This window comes from Anser cygnoides, chromosome 19 (genome assembly GCF_040182565.1).
Source record: "Anser cygnoides isolate HZ-2024a breed goose chromosome 19, Taihu_goose_T2T_genome, whole genome shotgun sequence".
Taxonomy (NCBI): domain Eukaryota; kingdom Metazoa; phylum Chordata; class Aves; order Anseriformes; family Anatidae; genus Anser; species Anser cygnoides.
In genome coordinates this window covers 9,826,581-9,847,679 of record NC_089891.1, presented here as the reverse complement: position 1 = coordinate 9,847,679, position 21,099 = coordinate 9,826,581, and the positions used below count along the sequence as shown (strand labels likewise).

Below are 21,099 nucleotides of genomic sequence, written 5' to 3'. Positions count from 1 at the left end.
CGACAAAACTTATTTGTCTTGGTGTAACGCAGCTGCTTAAAGAAAGCAGTTCACAATGCAAAGCTTTGATATTTTCACGGAAGAGAAAGATTTCTTTAAAAAAACAACTGGAAACACAACTAGAACTTTCTACTGAATCATGTTTACTTGATTTTAACATCCAGGGTTAAAAAAATATACAAATACCTATAATTCATACAGTGTTTTAACCTATGTGGGCAGGCCATGGCAATAGACACCACACCTGAAAAACACTCAAGATTATGTGTATAATCAGAACTTCAGAAAAGCAATTTGGAATAATGCATCTCAGATTATAATTAACAAAGTATTTTTTTTCATTGGGTTATTTCTCTATCTTGTATTGTACCCTCAAAAAAATTAAGATCAACTTCGAGGTGCATTAAACATTAAAATAAAATAAAAAATGTTAACATTTAGAGCAATTCAAGGGGCAGAACAACCTGAAAAGTGTCAAAAAAAATTACTGGAGAGGAAAAAAAGGAAAGAAATGAATACTATATTTATAGCAATTACTTTGAATAGAAATTTCTGCAGTATATATATATATAATTTCTTTTTCTCATATTGAAACTACTCTTCCATTTTCAAAATAATTGTAAAAATTGTGCCTCCTGTTTTTGTTGCAATAAGCTGTCTGTAAGAAGCACACTTGTCACATGATATACACCTTAATATCATTTTTCATATTTAACAAGCACATCAAAAAAGATTTGTTTTCCTTGTACGTGCTGATAGTACTCTAGAAGCACATTGCACAGGAAAGTTTCGTGACACGAAGTCTAAAAGATGAAATAGCAGAAAAACTGTTTTTTGGAAGCGTCACGTCTCTCAAGCCTATGTTGTTCAATTAAACTAATTAGAGGAAGGATAACAAGCCAAGAAGTCTCAGACTTACAAGAAAAAACAACTCAGATCTGACATGGATGACACTGTTGGTAATTGTTCACCATAAAATCCCAGGAAGGCCAAAACCAGGAGAACATTTAAGCTATGGCAATGTAAAGCAATGTAAGTCTACAGACAAGCTTGTCTGTAAACGCCTTTACAAATAAATTAGCAAGGTATAAGGATGAATGTTTTGCTGAGAAAAATGGTGAGAAGTTTGCATTTCTCCCCAGGTTTCGACTTCAAGGAGTCTGACTTTCAGCAGCAGGAAGACGAAGCCTAGCCATGAGAGCCCCTCTCCCTGTGCTCTGGGTACAAAACCAGCGACTGCTCCATTTCCCTGAGCTTCACTTTGGTTCCCTCGATAAATGGGATTCTATACAATAAAAGAGGACTATTTTGAGTCCTTTCTACACATACATTTTTTTATAATATGTAAAGGAGCTTTTAAGTGTCGAGGCCCATTGTTTTTCACTGTTTCGGGTGCAGACATTTCCCAAAATGATCCTGTGAGGGCTAGACAGGATACTTTTGCAGCCTGTCTTTTTTGATTTCCAGGGCACTAATGTATAAATTAAAGGAAGTCATAAATAATATTTTTCCTAGTAGAACATTACACACAATAAAAGCAGGTTTTCCAGCTGGGATTCACATTAAGGTTGGGCTTTTTTCCTGATGTTGCTGTGCTCATCTTCCCAGGGTAATATAGATATCTCCCTCCTTCCCCCCCAAAAAATAAATGTATAACTTCATTTTGAAACAGCAGATACATAATCACTCCTTAAATAATAAACAAACTCCTTAAATAATAAATAAACTTCTGCATTAAATACCATCAATATTTCCATCCAACATAATGCCTAACATGGAAAAAAAAAAAAGTGTCTTGGAAAGTCTCTGTTGCAAAGAGCTTACAGTCTCAATAATCCAGACAGACTGAAAGAAAAGCAGCAGACAAGTGAAACATGCAAGCCAGAAGTTAGAACGTAAAAAGAGCCTTTATATACATGGCATTTTGCCCAGATGCAGAGGTCCTTCCACAGGAGACTATGTTTATGATCTGGACTACATTATTTGACCTAACAAACATGTATACTTCCCTCCACATATCTAACCTTCTTTGTATTTGTACTCTTTAAAAACATGACAGCTACTACTCTCATTTACAATATTTTTACAGGGTACTGTTTGAAGAGAAACTAGATGCTCACCTACGTAAAAAATTAGTATGACATTGTTCCATTTTTATAGCCACTAAAAATGAAAGGCTTTGTCCTAAATCAAACCATACCAGCCCAGCTTTACCCTGTCAAGAAAAATGTCTGAGTTTTTTTTTTTTTTAAATGACACTGAACATTTGGTGTATACAGAAAAATAATTGAATGGATAATTGTTGGTATTTATATGTAAGAGTCATTAATCTCTTTTAAAAGAGAACAATATATTTTTTCATAGATTTCCAAGTTGAGGGTGGTGGGAATGGGGAGGAAAGCATACTGCCTTGTATCCCACCAACTGTTATAACTTGAATTGGTATTTTTACTCTAAAGGGTTTTTTATATAGCTAATAAACATAGTGTGTGTATTAGTACTACAGCACATCATATTACTTAACAGCTCTATTTGGGGTGGTAACCACCCCACTTCCATACATAACAAATGTGTCTGCCACTTGTAGAAGAGACTGACATCAATAAGTACCAAAAAAGTTAAAACTATGTTTAGGAATTGTCAAAGCTTATATATAGTAACAAATTATCAGATGCAATTATATAAAAGAGAGCTCAGAAATGTAACAAACTATCTTCAGTTGACAGCATTGAGAACTGAACCCTGCTGAGCCTTCTGAATGTGCCAAAATCATACCAATTTTAAAGGGAGTTAGTAAAAGTCTGAGTATAATGAAGATAGTAGATACTACTTGAAAAGTTCATATAATTTAATTCTGCTTAGTGCTATGCCTAGCAAAATAAATCATTCTATATACACTTAATCAACAGAACTTACTTTCCCAGTGTTATTTCATATTTGTTTATGTTATATTTCACCAGCTACTGAATTTTGTAGTCACCTCAGGATCTCCTAAAACAGTCATTAAAAGCACACTTCTGCCTTTATTTCACAATTGCAACATGTGAGAATAACAGTGTATGGTACCTACTTTTTCTACTCAGTGTATTTTCTGCCATGAATAGCAGGATCTATACATGTAAAAATCAAACTTAAAAAGACAAAAATGAGACACTGAGGTAGAAATTAATCATGCAGCAAAAGATTAATTCCCAGCTGCTTGGCAACCATCTGGACATTTTACTGGTTAAAACGCTAGTTTGAATTGCTAACCTACCGCTTTGATCTTTCTCAATGTCTCCAGCACATATGTGCAATAATTAAAGACAGTTCACAATCTATTGCAAAAAATAAATAAATATACATGTCCATATATATCCCCATGACCAGCCCAATTAGTATCAGGAATTATAAATCACAAGTCAGTTTATGAAAACATGTCTCATCCTGATATACACTGTATGTCTCACACCAGTCTAGCAATAAAATAAGGTTTGGATTTTATTACACTACATTCTGAAGAGTTATCAAAGCAGACAGGATACGATTTCCTCATACGGAAGACAATGGACAACTTGCATATGTTCTTGGGAACAGGACATTCAGTCAGGAACCGTGTTAACAAGTCAAGATTGTTGCGTTTTTAAACTAATAGATCTGTGTTCAGAATGATAACCAGGGGAGAGTCAGTTTACAACTGAATTCTCAAAATAAATCAGACACTTCATTCAATACAGACTTCAGGTTAGTCCATAAAGAAGAAAATTCAAACAAACCAGAGAATATTCAAAGTCATAATACTTACTGTTTGGAATATAATATATATAAAATTTTTAAAGGGAAACGAAAGTGTTTTCAGAACCAAGCTATCATACGAAAAAGTTCTGGAAAAGTAAAAATCAAGAAGGAATAATTATGTCTTTCCTGCCTTTTTGGATTTTTTTGCCTCTTCTTATGAACCACATATACGTAAACAGAATTCAACATGCATTCTGGTGGAGGTTGTTGTTAAAATGTAAGAATTAAAATTTTTAACTTTTACCAGTTCAAAAACAGCAGGAAGTTTAACAACAGAAGTATGACTTGTACAGTTTTGGATGAACAGGGAGACAAAAGATGAACAGTAAATTAGGATAAGTGAGAATGAAAAACAGAGGAATCAAAAAGATCGTTGCAACACAAGAAGCTCCAAACTGACCGTGGAACTGCATGAAGCTCCAGTTACTGTAAATTTCAAGTTTTAGGCCCACCTATAAGTACCTTTGCAACTGAAACGCATTCAGAAAGTCAGAAACATTCTCCCTCCTGCTATTATTAGTAAATACCTCTGAGCTTAAAGTATAAGCAGGGTCACCAGCCACAGGACATGCCTAAATAGGCTCCTTCAGCCTATAAGCTCCTTCAGCCTTCCCAACTCCACATCTATACGTATTTATATCCATCCACTGTGTACATTTAAACTCTAGAAAGACGTACGTACACATGAGCACACATCCGCTTTTGTTTCATTATAATGTACAAGAGAGCAATACTGATAGATTTTATTACCATTCTCAGAAAATATGGACAAAATATCTCTCTTCAATGAAGAAAAAAAAATCAAATCAGTGACGTAGCTCAAAGCACAATAATGTTGAATTGGTAAAAGCTTAATTTAATTACAAGCATCTTTCTTTTAGAATACTGTCTCCATGTAAGTTTGTTTATTGCTTCTAATTAACCTAGCATGCATTAAATGTCTCATTCACATATTTATATATTTTGCCATATAACCAAGCAATTAAGAGGAAGAAATCAAAACCAAAGTAATGATGCTCATTGATTCCTTCATAGCATTGCTGAAAGGAGAATACAAGGTTCACCTGCTGTTGAAATTATGGTTAATATAATTGTGTCTATAATCTGATCCATTTTGCTTCATTCCTACAGAGCATGCCCATCTCCTTCTAATTGGAGTGGCACATTTTTTTCTCCAATTGTTTTCTCATTTGTTTCTAAAACACCACTGCTATTCTCTGATAACACCAGCAAGCACTATTTATTCTTCCTCAAAAACTTCAACAACTTACTTTCCTCTCTGTCTTCTTTCCACTACATCCTATGCATGTTCCCTTTTGGTGAACATCTAGACCACAGCCCTTGTGCAATTCACTCCACATCAAGCCATAATCTCCTGCTGGTTAAGTGAGAAGCAAAACATATCTGCTTTCAACACGTTAAATTCAGGTCATTTTTAGCCAGACCAACACTTAACTATAACATCGTCACTGCAGCATGCTGATTTTATCTTCACGTAAATAAATGACTAGATGCCAACACTTTCAGTGCAGCAAAGCTATATTCATGGCTCGATGATCTTTACAAACAAAATTTATATCATTGCAGGGCTATTCACAAAAAAGGAGAGAAAAAAATCAAGATTATAAATACAGAAGTTCTAAATCTGTATTTTAAACATTTTTGAAAACAAAACAAAACAAAAAAAACCTTTCTTCTTTTTCATCTTTCATCCAGTCCTCAATCCATTGAAGTGAGTTCAGGGGGAAGAAAAGACCTTTTCCCCCCATTCTCTACACTTTAAGGTATCTTTCAATACTTAGATCATCTCTCCTTTTCTCTGGGCTCCTACTCACTCCATCAGTCCTCATTTCACATGACAAATTGGTGGAAATTATCCTGCAAGTATTCCATATCCTCTTGAAAATTCAACCACTGCCTTCCCCACAACTACTCCTCCCTGCAGTTGCACTACAACATCTACTCAGCTGACTGTAGAAAAGACAACTGTTTCTGCCAGATTGCTTCAAGATACATGAGGCTGGAAAAGCATGGGCACTGCAATACTCAGTCTTTTATCACTGGTTTTCTAAAAATCAAAACAGCAAAGTGATAAAGTGATAAAGTCAACAAAAGCATTGCAAACACTCAGTGTTTTCAGTTATCCTAGACAGATGAAACTTCCTAACAGTTATTGCACAATGTACTAACATTGTTTACAACATTAAATTTAAAAAGAATAATATCAGAAGATTCTTGTCTCAGATTCATTTAGACATCGTTTGTAGAGTCTAGTCTGCTCTGTGGAGTATTGGGTAGCACTCACGATGACCAAAGGTGAAGTTCAAAGGGAGGCTTTTTCCTATTTATCAAGATAAGCCACTCATACAATCTGTTCTGTTTTGCTGTACTGCTGAAAATTGATATACTCCTGTTTTGTTGCATCTTCCTTGTTTGAACCCAGGATTTTTTGGTAATGACAGTTTCCCAAATGGTTTAATCCACGTCTGAAGTATTTGGGGAAAATATGACTAAAAACCACTGCCTGATGATATTCACATTTTCACAAATCTGTGATGTGGTTATCATTGAAAATGGCCATGTGTTTAGCATTACAGAGTCAAAACAGGTGCAGGAATGGTTTATGAACAAAGGTCTAAAGGTTAAAAGCAAAAAACCACAGTTATCCTATTTTATGTTCTACTACAAAGAGGTTGAAAACAATTAAAGGTTTACAAAAAGCTCTTGTACAGCACTCCTTCTGTTAATACATTTACATTCTATAAATGAAAAGACTTTATTCTTAATTGAGCTTCACAAACAAAATAAGATGAAAACACATTTAAGTTTTCTACTTAGCAGCGCACACATGGTGATTGCGAAATACTTTCTATAGCCTTTCCAGTTTGAACTAGCCCACTGTAGAGTAACATTAGGAGAAAGCACTGGATTTTTACTGCGTGGTTTAGAGGATTTTTTCACAGGACGAGAAACCCATTCACTGAGTACTTTATATTGCTACTTGGCATGCATTCCTATTTGTTTAATTTAAAAATATTATTTAAATGACAATATCGTGCTTACAATTTATTTTTTAGTCTATTTTCACATCTTATGAAACCTTGCCTTGCCTCACCCTGAGGCAACGGTGGTTTGAAGACTGTCGATAGAAAAGAACAGTGAATATTAGAACAGTGCAGAGAAAGTGAAATACATGTGTCATGCAACTGGTGTATGGCTGCTTGTTTATGCATCGCATTAGATTTCCAGCCAGCAACATAAAGCAGAATTTCATATTCATCGTTAATAAAATAATGGAAGTATCTGCAAACCAAATTTAGCCTCCCTTGTGTCTCAGTTAAAGATGCTTCTGAATCGTCCTTGAAATTAACTTTAGGACCATTGTAATTCTTAAATATTCTTACAACATACCACGTAAGGGAGGGATGATTTCATGGGTTGCAGACAATGTCCTTTCCTTTCCAGCTCCTGCATATTTGCAGTCCTATGTAGGTTTAAGTACTTTTGGATAGCTGGTTCCCTGCATGCACATGATTTACTTTTCCAATAGCAAATGACTAAACCCAGAAAATTGAAGGATTTGAAGAAGAAAACAGAAAGAATGTGCGCTCTTGTTTGAAGAAGAAAACAGAAAGAATGTGCGCTCTTGTTTGGGTTTGGTTTTCCTCATAATACACATTGCATTTGCTTTACTGAAGTCTGGTTCACCGGCTTTCCAAAAAATATGTAATGCCTATATGATTTCAGAAGAACTCGTGCTAAATATAGCATGTTCAAGTTCCATCTCATGACTGATGTTCTAAATGAAATTGATTTATGGCAAAAATCATAGGAATACAACTTATCAGACCTTGAGCTATGAAAACAGAAAAAACGATCACAAAACTAATTTTTTATTCTTAAAAGTTGAAAGTAAATAACATAGTATGAGAGAGTTAGATAAGCATGTTTTGATGCTGATCTTGCCAAATAATGTTCAAAAGAAATAGCACAAATGAATAAAAGAGGACTGGAGCTAGATGAGGCAAACATAGACATAACGTAGGCTTTAATAAAAACAAGTTTTATAGCTGCAGATTCTTAGAGGTATATAGAAAGTAAATGCACTAAATCCTTGTTAAGTCAAGGGTTCCATTGCTTCGGTTAAAAGCTATGTTTGGAAAATTCCTAGATTTCACTTTTCCACACAAAAAATTCCTTTGAAAGAATAGTCCGTGTGCTCAGAAGGTCTCTTTTACTCCATACGTAATTGGGAAATACATTATTTAATGAAAAGCCTTGCCACTTCAGGGAAAATATTCTTATATGAGATTTTCTGGTAGAACAAAGTGCTTTGTGAATACTTAAATTGAGTAGAAACACCCTAAATAGCTAATTTAGCTGTAATTCTCTTCTTTTCTGAAAAAAAAAAAATATACAAATAGCATCTTACCTCTTTCTCATGCATTTGAAATAGTGCTTGTTCATCACGAGAACTGCTACTTTTTCCTAGGCCAATTTTGGATGTCGTCTATTGAATGAGAAAAAGCAGATTCTAAGTTCAAAGTAATAACTCCAAGTAAAAATCATTCCTAAACAGAAAAAAAATATTAAGCATGTTTGCCTGTCCTTATAAAATATGAAGGGAATATAAATATAAATACCTACCAAAGACACTGGCATTGGTTTTTCCCGCAAATATCTTGGATTTTCTAGCTGAAAAACAAAGTTACAGAATAAGCAATCACGTCAGCATTGGCTTCTTGTTTCTTAAAAAGAAGAAAAAAAGATTCTCTCTAAAGATTCAAAAATGTTTGCAATAAAACTTTGGGTGCATAGTTTGAAAGATAATCTGTTTCAGCAAGCCTTTACTTAACTCAAACATGGTATCGCTCAATAGAAAATCAGCAAAATATTTAAGCATGCCTTTGGATGAATCTACCAGTTGAAGAACTTTTTTTTCCACTAGAAATTTTGCTAATCTGTGTACTTAATCTGCAAATCAGAAACACGGTAATGTTTCTGCTGTTTCTAGATTCAAAGGGTACCATGGCTCTAACTTTTTTTTAAAATTCTAGGTTAATTTCCCCATGCATAATTCTTTCTCCTTTTAGAACATTTCAACACGTTTTAAGAAAAGAATCAGAATTTAAATGTCCAGTACCACACTAATATCTTTTACAAGTTAGAGAAATAGACAATCTTCAGGAAAGACTATTTTGTGGATATAATATTGACAGAAAGTTTTAAAATTTTAGTGTTTCCTAATGCAAATGCATTTCAAATTGCACTTACAGAGTAAATATTTGAAAATTGCATGAACTTCAAAATACGAAAAACCTGGCTTACAGAAATTACTTCAACGCAAAATAGCAAGTTGAAGAAAACCTCTTCCATGTTCTTCCCTGAAAGATCTAAAAAAATTGAAATATTTTTAAAATAGTTTCAAAATTTTTAATTGAAGTTCTGAGATCTTAAGTGATTTATCTGAATTTTGAAACATACCAATGACTTTGACATTGTTTAGATAACAGCCTACAAAACAATTCAGTAGGATTTGCTGCACTGATTTCTTTATTAAACCAGCTGCAGTTTGAGTGGAAATTACACATTTAAAAATTCAATTTTTCCAAACTCTTGTGGTTGTAAAAATTCAATTAATGCGTGTTTTAAAAGAATTAAGTAGCTAAATGCATAGTTTATACCAAAAAAACCAACACTTTATGCAATAAAGTTTCATTTAAATTAGTGTAAAGCTATAGAAAATTTACTGATTACAATGATTTTAATCTAGCATTTTTGAAAAATATGAGTGCATTGAAACTGTATCCACATATGTAAGTCATAGAGACAAAACATAAGGAAATAATTCATTAACAGTACTGTATAATTAAAGCAGCTCTTTCAATCACTGTTTTTAAGAACTGAATACAAACCATTGTTCACAACCCACTTCCTCTATCTTTTTAATTTTCTCAGACGATAGGACTCAAACAGCACATCACAGAGAATGTGTAATACCCAGGAAAACCTTTCAAGGGTATAATCTTGTAAAATGTGGCAGTGAGATTTGGAATGTGGTTGCAATACATATCTTACAACATTTAGTCTTTTTTTTTCTAAAAAAATTAGAATGATCTGTGAGGCATGGCAAATATCAAGTGTTTGCACTTTCTCCAGTACTATTAAATAAATTTGTGAGTTGAATTTACCAGTGAAAAAGAGGCTTAATCCCTCTGAAATTTCAATTTGATACAGTATTATTCGTTTCCTGTCCCAAAATATTATGTACAATTTCTATATGCTGTTAAAGAGTCGTCATATTTCACCCAGAAGTACTTGAAAATATTAGCATGTTTAACATAGACTTCCAGGTATATCATCAGAAATATTGGATAATACTGTTCATTGAAACTGAAAGTTTAATAACGTTTTTCTTTACCGTCAATGAGTTTACTAAACCAGATACATTAGGTCTTTCATATAAAGTTTTTTTTTTTTTTCCTTTTTTTAATATACCACTATGACTGGCATGGCAAAAAACATGGGCAGACGGCAGTGAATAAAGGAATGCTGCATGCAGCTACTAAAAAAATTGTTAGACACAAGAGATTAGTGAGGAGAGAAATAGAGGAGCGAGAAATAGAGGAACGAGAACATCATGAAGTACAAGTACACAGAACATATAATAATAATAGAAAAAAACCAAGGGTGAGATGGAAATGCAAAGTAGAAAAACCTGTAGAACAGAAAATCTAGGATTTTCTTTGGCCTACGCATTTGTACCTGCAATACTATTTCATATCTGAAATTCTCCAACTGCAGTAGTATTATGATCTTTCTTCTAACTCACTTGGTTTCCAGCTCATATTGCATCTGTCCCGCAAGCCAAACCATTGCCTACAGACACCCAGCATTGAAGAAGGCTTGCCAAAAGCTCAAGGTTAGCTCCCTGACCTTGCTCCCCGACCTTGCTCCCCAGAATACCGAGCAGCAGATAATCCCGAACATTGAAAGCCTTCATCATTACCAGGTGGACTTCTGAGAAGGCTGCAGAACTGAATTTCAAATGCATAGATATTTTCCAAAAGTCCTCTCTCAGAGGGGAAAAGAAAAAAGTCACCCTTTACTTTTGCTTTTTCGAAAGCTAAAAATTAATGTAAATATTTATGATTAATTCAAATACTTTATCTGACCATGAAATTACGCTGTTTACAGTCTAAATAGCTAAGGTATATTCTACTTGTTTATAAGAAAGAAGGAAAATGTGTCTCTAATACTTTGTATGGCCTAAGTCTTGCATTTTTTGATTTTGTAACAGCAGCCATATGTGCTTTGAAGTTTAATGTTCCCACTTTGTTACTTGTTGTGGATTATATCCACTTAAACTGATCTGTAAACATTTAATGTCTCAACATTCATTCTTTTCATGCTGGTCTTCTGCAAAACTTCTTGTTCTCAAAATTATACCACATTAAAGAGGGAATATCACAATAAAGAATGCCCAAAAAAGAAAAAAAGCTTGTATTTATGAGAAACATGCAAATTTAAAAATAATAAGCAAAAGGTCAAAGACAAACCAAAATACATATGTATGAAACTGAAGGGCTGCCATGAGAAGAACAGTAAATCACATCATGCTTTTTTAAGAGTATGAACCAAATAAATGTCATCATGAAAGACATCTTTATTTGAACTAGAATTGAACTCTAATTTGTAAATACCACTTCTTAATAAAAAATGACATTTTGAATCTCTTTGTAGAAAATATTTTTGTTTCTCCTGTTCTGTTGGGCAGTTAGACAACAAATCATTTTTCAATTTGTGAGGACTGCCATGATCACCTTCCAGTACTCAAGTCTGCCTAAACCAGTAAATCCTGGTGTTGGGAGGGCTATAGATAATCAGATTCCCATTACAAGGGGAGAAAAAAAAATACTTTTAAAATAATCTACTTTATGAATACATACGCTCCTAATTCATGAAAATAAGTAAGGCAGAAATCCAGCATAAAAACAGATTCCAAAACTGAATTTGAGGTAAGTTAACCATAATTTTTAACTTCGATATTCTCAATTGCCATTTATTTTAACAAGATAGCAGACAAAACTATGTATTTTTAAAGTATACTATTTTAAAGCAATGAAAGCCATGAGTGAAGCATTCATTGGAAAAGTAAACTGAGCTAAAATGGTTCCGCATAATAGCAAGGACAGTGCAGAAAAAGCCTAAGTTTGAGCACTAAGGACTTCTACAAAACTCATCCTCAGGCTGTCAACTACATTTTACCCTTGGGGCTGAAAACAGCATCCAGGCTTTCTACCACAGCCCAGAAACTTATACCAAAGCTTCTGCTCTTTTGACACAGTAAATATCACAACAAGGACTATGGTAATGTTATGCTTTCATTCTTCCCCTTCCTAAGTCACATTTTGTTCTTCAGAAGATGTTTATCAAGGTCTATTTGTCTTCGATAATATACAATTGTATCTTATTACTGTTCAGTAACGGAGTCAGAAGGTATGTTGTATATATTAAGATGCAGGAAAAAAAACATTTAGATCAGCAGGCTTGTTGTACATTCTCCCTGTAAGCTCCTTCAAAGACAAAATGTGATTGTTTTCAAAACAAGGATGGAAAAACACACATGAAAGAGTTAAGAACACTTCAGATTTTGAAATGGTAAACAACTAAACTGAACCTTGCCCTAAGTTCTTACTTTAATCTAACAAACCCAGCCAGCCTGCTTGTTCCCTACAGAAATAACTGCTGAGTAGCTTCAGGAAATTTGAGTAAGGACATTCTTATCTAACATCATAATTTGTAGGGAAGTTCACTTTAATGCTGCTTCTGCAGTCTTAGTGGAAGGACATTAAAGCGCATAAAGATTGTTTGTCAGCATGAAGTTGAATTTATTTTTTGAAGTCACAACACCACTTGGAGTTCACTGTGGGAAAGTTTTTACAGTGTTGCTGCCCTCCAACACCACAACATATACAGTAGGTATGTTTATAGTAAGCAGACAGACTAAGAAACCAAACAAAAGATAATCAAATGGTTTGTACAAAAATGGTTGAGCTTAACTAGACTGGAAAGACATGGGCAGATGTGAACTAAGTACACAAACCAGGCATATCATACACTGCTGCTGTAGCCACCCAAGAACTCTGTGTTTGCATCTACTTTAACCCTGTGTTATATATAATTTCTCCAAACAGGAGAACATATTTCAAGCCACTGACCACAGAATTTCTTTGGCCTCAGTCCTGTTAAACCTTTATTATGCAATAACGTTTGCCACGATAAATCTTTCTGTACAAGACCTGAGTGTCCAAATTCTTTGGACTGAAGATTGCACATCGCTTCTGGTAAAAGCCAAAGAGATAACTCTTGTCCTGGCCAAATTTCAATAACGAAAAGTGATGTTCTCCCTGATTAAAAACCCTTTTGCTGTTTCCCCAGGGTACAATCTCTTTGTATGCTTCCTACCTAAGATGAAGCATTGAATTTCCTGGGATGTTTAAAAGACTGGCTTTGTCACACCTGAAATTGGCTACCATGACAAATGAAACCATACCAGAAGCATTGTGAAAAAACCTAAGTAGGCTGGGTAAGAATATGTAGGGGTCTAGTTCATTGTTATTCCTCTACATAACTTAAATTTTAAATCCAAAAATTGTTTGTGTACAACCTACAAGTTTAGCCAATACGAGGAGAAAACAGCCAGATAGTTTCTAAGGAAATAATTCCCTTATTCAGCAAGCTTATTTTCCTGACACTACATATATTTTATGATATTTAGTTACTTCTCAAGAAATAACTACAGGGAAGGTGGGCATGTCCCATTTATGAAGTACACTAAATTTGCAACAGCATGCAGAAGTTTATTGGCAGTTGTTAATAAAATATGATAGTTGAGGAATTTTTAAATATATTCTAAAATAGCTAAGGAATAACAAATCAAGTTCAAAGTAACAGCATGGCCAAAGATTACTTGAATTTGTCTAAACTCCTGGCTCTAACACTTTTCCCTTCAAACAACAAAACAATTTTTTCTTTTCTACATTGCAAATGCAACTTCAAGGCACGAACGCTTCATAGTCCCACATCGGTTTAGATAAGAGTCAATAACACTAAGAAAAACACATTTTTATAATGTATTTAAAATTAGCTAGTTTTAGTATTCGTTGTGTGAAAGGCAAATTTAATCACTATCAAAACTCAACTTTTTTAAAAAAAAACATTTAACCAAGGATGCCTAGAATACAAAGACCTTGAACAATAAAATGTTTGATAGAGATAATCAGAAATGCTGCAAGGCAAACGAAAAAAAAATATCTTGTTACTCATAAGAAGCAACAATATTAGCAAAGTGATGCAAGTTTTACTTTTCATGTAGGAAGTTCTTACTGCTAACAACAAATATCTGAACTCTTCGTAATACAGTCTGTTAAGCCTTGACCTCTTAGTGGAGAAAGCACAAAATTTACTAAAACTTTTCACACTATTTTTAATTAAAATTTAAAGTGTCTGAGCTACTGATGTAGGCATATCACAGAAGCAAAAACGCATTAGAACCACAAGCAGCAACTATAGCGCAATGTTAAATTCAGTATGTGACCTTAGAAATACATGACCTACATAAGGATTTCATGTTCCCCATAATAAAACTCATTTTATTCCTAAATGTAACCACACTTGTCTGTTCCTCCATGTTTTTAAATTACTCTGATGTCTACATCAAGTTTTTTGGAAACACCTCTGACTCCTACTCGAGGAATTTTTGTGCTTTCCTATTTTCTCCATCAGGAACAGCCCACCGCCTGGACTAAAGATTCTAGTTATTAAAAAGGAAGAAAAGAGATTAATGCACTGAAAAGCCTCTTGAACCTTGCCAACAGGAGGCAAAGCCTAACCAAAAATGTTAAGTTGCATTAATGGCTTACAAATTTTATATTTCTATATTTAAAAACAAACAAACAAAATAACACACACGTAGAAAGCCAAACTACTATTTATACTAACTTAAATTCAAGGTAATGTTTTCAAGTTTACTAGAAACAGTCTGTGTTTCTGCCAGAGTATGACATTTGGTTTTGACCATCAGGTATTATTTTCATTAACTTATCAGTAAATATATTAAAATTATTTCTTAGAAATAAGGCGTTTGAACATTTTTCCTCTTCAGAGGACATATATTCATTATTAGCATTTTCAAGCTTTATAATTTCATTTCTGAAAAACTGACTCATACACAAAATTTTGACGACTAAATTCAGTGATGAAAACTCTTTAGTAATATAGTCTGCATTTCAAGCCAATAAATAAATAATGCACTTCTTATTTTACCCCGAGATTCCAACTATTGAGACGTGCTTCGAGGTCACTGTCATCCAAAGCAGTGGCTTTTTTATGATGGTCCTGGAACATAAAAAGTCAAACGAAATATCATTAGAGCTGATAGAGACATAGTGCAAAAAAAGCTTCTCATTAAATTTGGTAATGCCTACTCTGCTCTTCCTAACTCTGTCATGGTACTTGTCACAGCTTTAATCTAAATAGCTCAGTTACCAGTAGCATAGTGTGCTAGCAAGGAGTTCAGAGGAGGATGAATCACCCTCCCACCTCACTTTAATATAGCTCTTTATTTTACTTACTAATTCCAAAGCAATGGCCTGCTCTACACAGGGTGTGTTCACAAAATAAGTAAGACAAAACTCCATTCTTCAGGGAACACACTCTAGAAATGAGCCATACCTAACTGTCTTTGGCAGCTGATGGGAGAGCCATACAAGCTTCCAGTTTCACCTATCTGCAGTTCACTTCCTCAGGAGTTCTTATTTGCGCCCAGTAAAGAAAAGTAAGAACAGTCTATCTGAATTGCTCGCAAGTCAATAGCCCACTCCCAGCTGCAATTGTTCTAAGCTGTTCCTCTGATACAACCAAGAAATAAACGTGGGCAGATCTAGAATATACATACAGCAAATAAAATATTTCATGGAGGTGTGGGACCTATAAATGATGCACTGACTACAGTGAAGAAACTAGAGGAGATGGACTTCTCTGACGTAACAAACACAGGATGTTAAAAGGCTACAAAACACATTTGTAAAAGAGAACAGCAACATCATATGTTTTGATAGCTTTAATTTTTCAGGAGTAATTTTAGTTTCAAATGCTTGCTGTTATACAATACCATTAAATAGTTTGGACTAAAACAGTTTCACTTGAAGTCTGACTGCTGTCTTTCAGTCAGATATAATGCTAGTTGTTGAGAGTTTGATAAAACAAACTGTCCAAAATTCACACAAAGGTCAGCTGTCATTAAAGAGAGCCAAATCCATCTATGCAGATTTTTTTAAAATCTATTATTGCAAATACAAGATGATGTCAATACAGCCAATTTGCAAAGCCTGTGGATAACAGCACATCTGACATTAAACACACTATACTAAACATAGCTCAACCTTTAGGATGAATCGAGAGTATCCTACCAGAAATTTTTTCCTGTGCACAAAGGGCAGATGCTGATGAGCTTTAGTCCATGTCACTCCTTCCTAAATATCTCCATTTGTACACAGGGATCATGAGTCATGCACTTGGAAATAACAGCTTTACAGGAATATATAAAAAGAACTCATTGAAACTACAGCAGGTTTTATTACGAGAAGGAGAAGCAGCTTACAGACAGCGATGCAGCTAGGTTATCTTCATCTGTCCGGTGAGGAGGACTCGTAGACTGTGATCTTAATGTTGGCTTCCCATTGAACGTGAATCTCTCCCTGTTGTTATAATAAAAGTAAGCAAAAATAAAATAATTTTAATGCTTGTGGCACACAACAGAGCTTACCCTTAATAAGATCCTTTCTACGACAGTAGATGATTATCCAGATGTAAAGGTCAAAAATAGCGTGTATATATATATATATATATATATATATGGTATATTAAGAGGTGTTTTTTGCATTTCTCAGTTACTACATTACCCAACATCTCTCAACAGATTTTAGAATAAACCTAAGTTCACCAAGAGGGCTGATTTAGGAGAACATGTTTTTAAGACAAAATTCCTAAGCACATGAGACAGCATAGGATAAAGTCTGACAACTCGGAGAACAAAAAAGGAATGATGATGCTGGTTGTCCGCACCACAGGGGAGACTAGTCTGGGAATTCCTAAAAATGAGGTTAGCTCAAGGTATATCTTCATGTAACATACAAACCTGAAGACAAGGACAAGAACCACAAAAACAGCTCAACAGAAAAGCAATGACTTGAAAGGCCAGGGTGAAGAGTAACATGTGAAAGAAACAAGTCATATATATTACCTTAGTTGCACCTCATTTCAGCTCTCTTTCAGGGACTATAGTGATATACATGGGAGGGACAGTAAGAAAAGCCCAGAAAGCAATACAGGATATAGCACAGAATAAACAAGTACTCTGTCCAGTACAGAAAAAAAGGACACAAGGATGCTTTGAAAAAGCTGTTAACATAAAGCGTTTGCACAAGAGATTTCAAGTAGCAGAAGATACCTGTCATTCATGAACCTGGACAAGAGATGCCTCCCAGTCACAGAACAAGGAAAGAAGAGAACAGCAGCACAGAACAACAAAAACAACGCAAGAACTCTAAAAGTTTGTTAAACAGGTTGATACAGCAAAGGATCCAAAACGGTAGCAAAACACCTTTCAGCATATACTCGGGTGTCAATTCTGTATGTATTAAAGTAATTAAAGACTCCTGTTAGTCAATCCACCTTCCTGTGACTAGCTACATAGTATTAAAATCAAGTCAGACCATTAAAATGCCTTTCATTCTTTCCATCCGGCAGAAAATTAGACTGTAAGATATGCCAAAAGACACTGAGATGAATTAAGTGTTTATGAAGTGAAAGACAACCGTTGGATGTACAATATAAACTAGTCACTTCTAGGAAGACATACACAAGCTTTTCATGAAGCACACCAGCCCAGCTTTCATCACAACAGCAGGGAATTGTGAAATATAACAACTGGAAGCATATCTTCCCATCTAGCACCAGTAAACATGAGCAACATATATGGATGCAAAGTAACTATTACTAGCAGTAAATTAGATAAGTTTAGTTAGAAAAGACTTAGAGGTAAAAAAAAAAAAAAAAAGCTGAAAAGAAACATAGTAATACAATGACTTTCTGTAGCATTCTAAATCATACATATCTTAACCAAAATTTCATTTTACACAAAATCATCTTACTAGAAGGCAAAGATTTGTTGTCTTTCACTGAAAGTCTGCACTTTTATCAATGGACTTTTCCAAACAACATTCAGGTTACCTAGCAATTAAAGTTTCATTCATTTAAAACAAGAAAGAAAAGAATTCATGCTCCTATCATCGAGAGATTAAGGACTATAGATAAATATCCAAACCAGCCAACAGGCTACCTGTAGTATTTTTAAATTGGAAAAAGGAATGAAGAAAATTAGATATACTCTTAGTTCTGCACTTGCTATTTTGAAAGGGAACTCAAAAGGCAGTCACTTTTTCTCTATAAACAGGCTCTGCAAAGACCACTAAGGATGGACTGCAACTCCACTCTTTCCAAATGTATACCACCCATTCACTCCCTTTAGCTTTCTGCTATTGAGTCAGGCTCCAGAAAGCACAAGATGTTATGTAAGATTATTTATTTTTCCTTCCACAGCAGGTGAGTGAAGAATGGTCAGGCCTGACGCTAGCTCTCTGACCTGCCTCAGCAAAAACTGAACTAGCATGGGAGAAGGAAGCAATTTGCTGCTAATAAAAGAGATTAGTAAATAATTTCCTACTAGGAACAAAGTAAGGGAAACTCACTGGTTCCTCCCGGTATAGCACAGCCACACACTGACGTTTAACAATGTTTTTGAGGCATAATCTGTAATGCTACAAAAATACAGTAGAATTTTCCTACAGTCAGAAGGGCCAGATTTTTGTCCAAACCTAACCACATATTACTAAAACCTGTTCTCTCAAGTTTCATATTAAAGATGCAGCTTTCTAGCATCTGCTTGCTTGGTCTTAGACAAATCTTACTTGGAAGGAGAGCAAACATACTTTTTATTTAGCCAGATAAGCAGCTTCTTATGTAAAAAGGCAAGATCTTCACACATAGCATGTATATTGTAAGATAAAAATAATTGAACAAAGCTTCTGCATTTGTCTGCTTCTTTTAGAGGAGAGAATCTCGAATAAACAAACATGAAGAAATTACTCATAAGCATGTCTCACTGGCATATCTGTTTCGCCTTGAGAAAATGTTTTAGCCCATCTGTAAGAATTAAGTCATGGTTGGAACATAAAATTTCCATCAAACTAAATATATCACACGCCTATGGACACAGCTTTCCTAATACACATTCTGAAGTAGAGAGACAAGTAAAACGTAACAAGATCCCCATCTGCTGGCTCTTTACAAACTGCAGATTCCAGAAGATTTTTATACTTAATCTCTTTACTTGCACTGACGGCACGTTCAAAACTACAAATTCAAAGAAAAACACAATCTTAATATAGACACTTGTAAATAAGTATTAAAGAAACTGTCCCCATGAAACATAATATCTGAAACATTCACCTTTGGTATTTCTTCCCACATAACTCACGCATTTAACATAGTTTCTCACTGCCTTAAAGATTAATTCTTGTTAATCTACAGGGATATCAAAATTTGCAAGTGCCAACACAAATTCAGGTTTCCTTATACACAGTTCCATACTCAGCTTGAGTACACATCAGCAAAACCATGCCTATAGTGCTAGGTTTCACTTCCAGAACTCATTAAACCAATTACTTGCTTCTCCTGGCATGGTATAGTGGGCAACATGGGTCTCCTGAAAACTTACCAGAGCCTTGGAAACCAGCTGTTGATCACCACTGTAGATATTGCTAAAGCCCACGGTACCAAATAAAAAAAAAAAAAAAAAAGTGAAATAAAGCTTCACTATCCTGCCCACATCTCAGGGAACTTTGAGAGACCTAGCTAAATATTGGGTTCAGATATGGAAGGGGAAAAGGGGTCAGGCTTCCAATATCCTACTATAATCCAGGTAGAGAAAAGGAAAAAAAAATAGTAAAGAACACAAGGGAGGGAGTAGGCAGGCTTGTGCCTCAGCCTTCCTCAAAAGTGGACAAGCACAAGCTGGATACAGAGGGAGGAGTATGCTGCCTCACATCCTATTCAAATAACACCCCAGCTGACACTACAAGTAAGGAACTCAGAGCAATTAGATGCTTTTTTTTTTTTTTAAATGCTGCAAACATGGCATGGTACAGGTATCAATGCCAGATTAGGTATTAGAAGTAATTTACCTCTATCAGCACAACTCCACATTATTAGGCCTGAATGATATTTCGGCATGGTCATATCAGGGTATAAGCAAACAGAAGACCCCTTAGTATTAATGTTGTAGGACTTGGAAATAGGACTACTGCTCTTTAAATGACTGTTACAATTGCATAATTAATGGATACATAAGAGGAAAAGTTTCAAAATACTGAATATTAACATGACATAACTTGCAAGAGTGCCTGTCACCTGTAAAAATGACAGCTGAACAACTTGAAACTGCAAGACTGAGCACTGTGATAGAAGGAATGTGAAATGTACACTATAAACATAATTGTCCTTAAAACATAGCTAATTATAACACTTATGAAAAATATAACTGAACACATCAAAAAGCTTTAGTCTTCTGAAACAAAACCTATGAGCATATTTATAATGCAGTGAAACCAAACCAGAAGTTTCATACAGAATGAGAGCAAACACTTCCTCTTGTACAGAGCTTACTTAGGGTGTGAACATAATTCAGAGCTACCTGTAACAGTGCTTTTTTCTGCAAGGATTTGAGAGTTTAAACATTAACTAAAACGTCAAAATAAGCAAACAAAAGGCAAATCCATTCATGACTGAAATGCAGCTATGTAAAAATGAACATAGAACTTGATCATTAGTACAAAGTAGCACTATATAAGAAAAACTGAAGGAAAGGAAATATTTAAGAATAGAATGTAGATTAAATTTACCTAAGATTCCCACCAAAATAGGACAGAAAAAAAAAGCCTATGTAAACAGTGTTCATTGACCAGCTTGGTACATTTTTGATACTGCAGAGACATTTTTCTAAGCCGTAAGGAAACCAAGACTTAATAACCTGATGCATTTCACCCCTTTACCTTCTTGCTTTGTAAGCTGGATAGAAAACAAAGAGCTCTATACCCAGTTGACTGGAAATACAGACGTTGCTTAAGCTTGCTGGCACCTGCAAACTTACAAAGAGGCTGTCCCAATGGATTGCAAGAACAAGATACAGATACAAATACT

General features: G+C 34.7%; 1 protein-coding gene across 13 annotated transcripts in view; it reads right to left on the bottom strand.

The window, feature by feature from the left end:
* Positions 1-21,099, bottom strand: part of CEP112 (centrosomal protein 112) — a 163,010-nt gene that overhangs the window by 136,953 nt on the left and 4,958 nt on the right. For all 13 annotated transcript variants that reach the window (XR_007163457.2, XM_048064341.2, XM_048064340.2 and 10 more), the window contains 4 exons: positions 16,442-16,538; positions 15,106-15,177; positions 8,425-8,472; positions 8,210-8,287 (listed from right to left, as the gene is read on the bottom strand). Coding sequence is in view for 12 of the 13 variants with exons in the window: in XM_048064341.2 (XP_047920298.1) it covers positions 8,210-8,287; positions 8,425-8,472; positions 15,106-15,177; positions 16,442-16,538 (295 nt within the window). In the remaining variant the exon portion in view is untranslated. The remainder of the gene's footprint in view (positions 1-8,209; positions 8,288-8,424; positions 8,473-15,105; positions 15,178-16,441; positions 16,539-21,099) is intronic.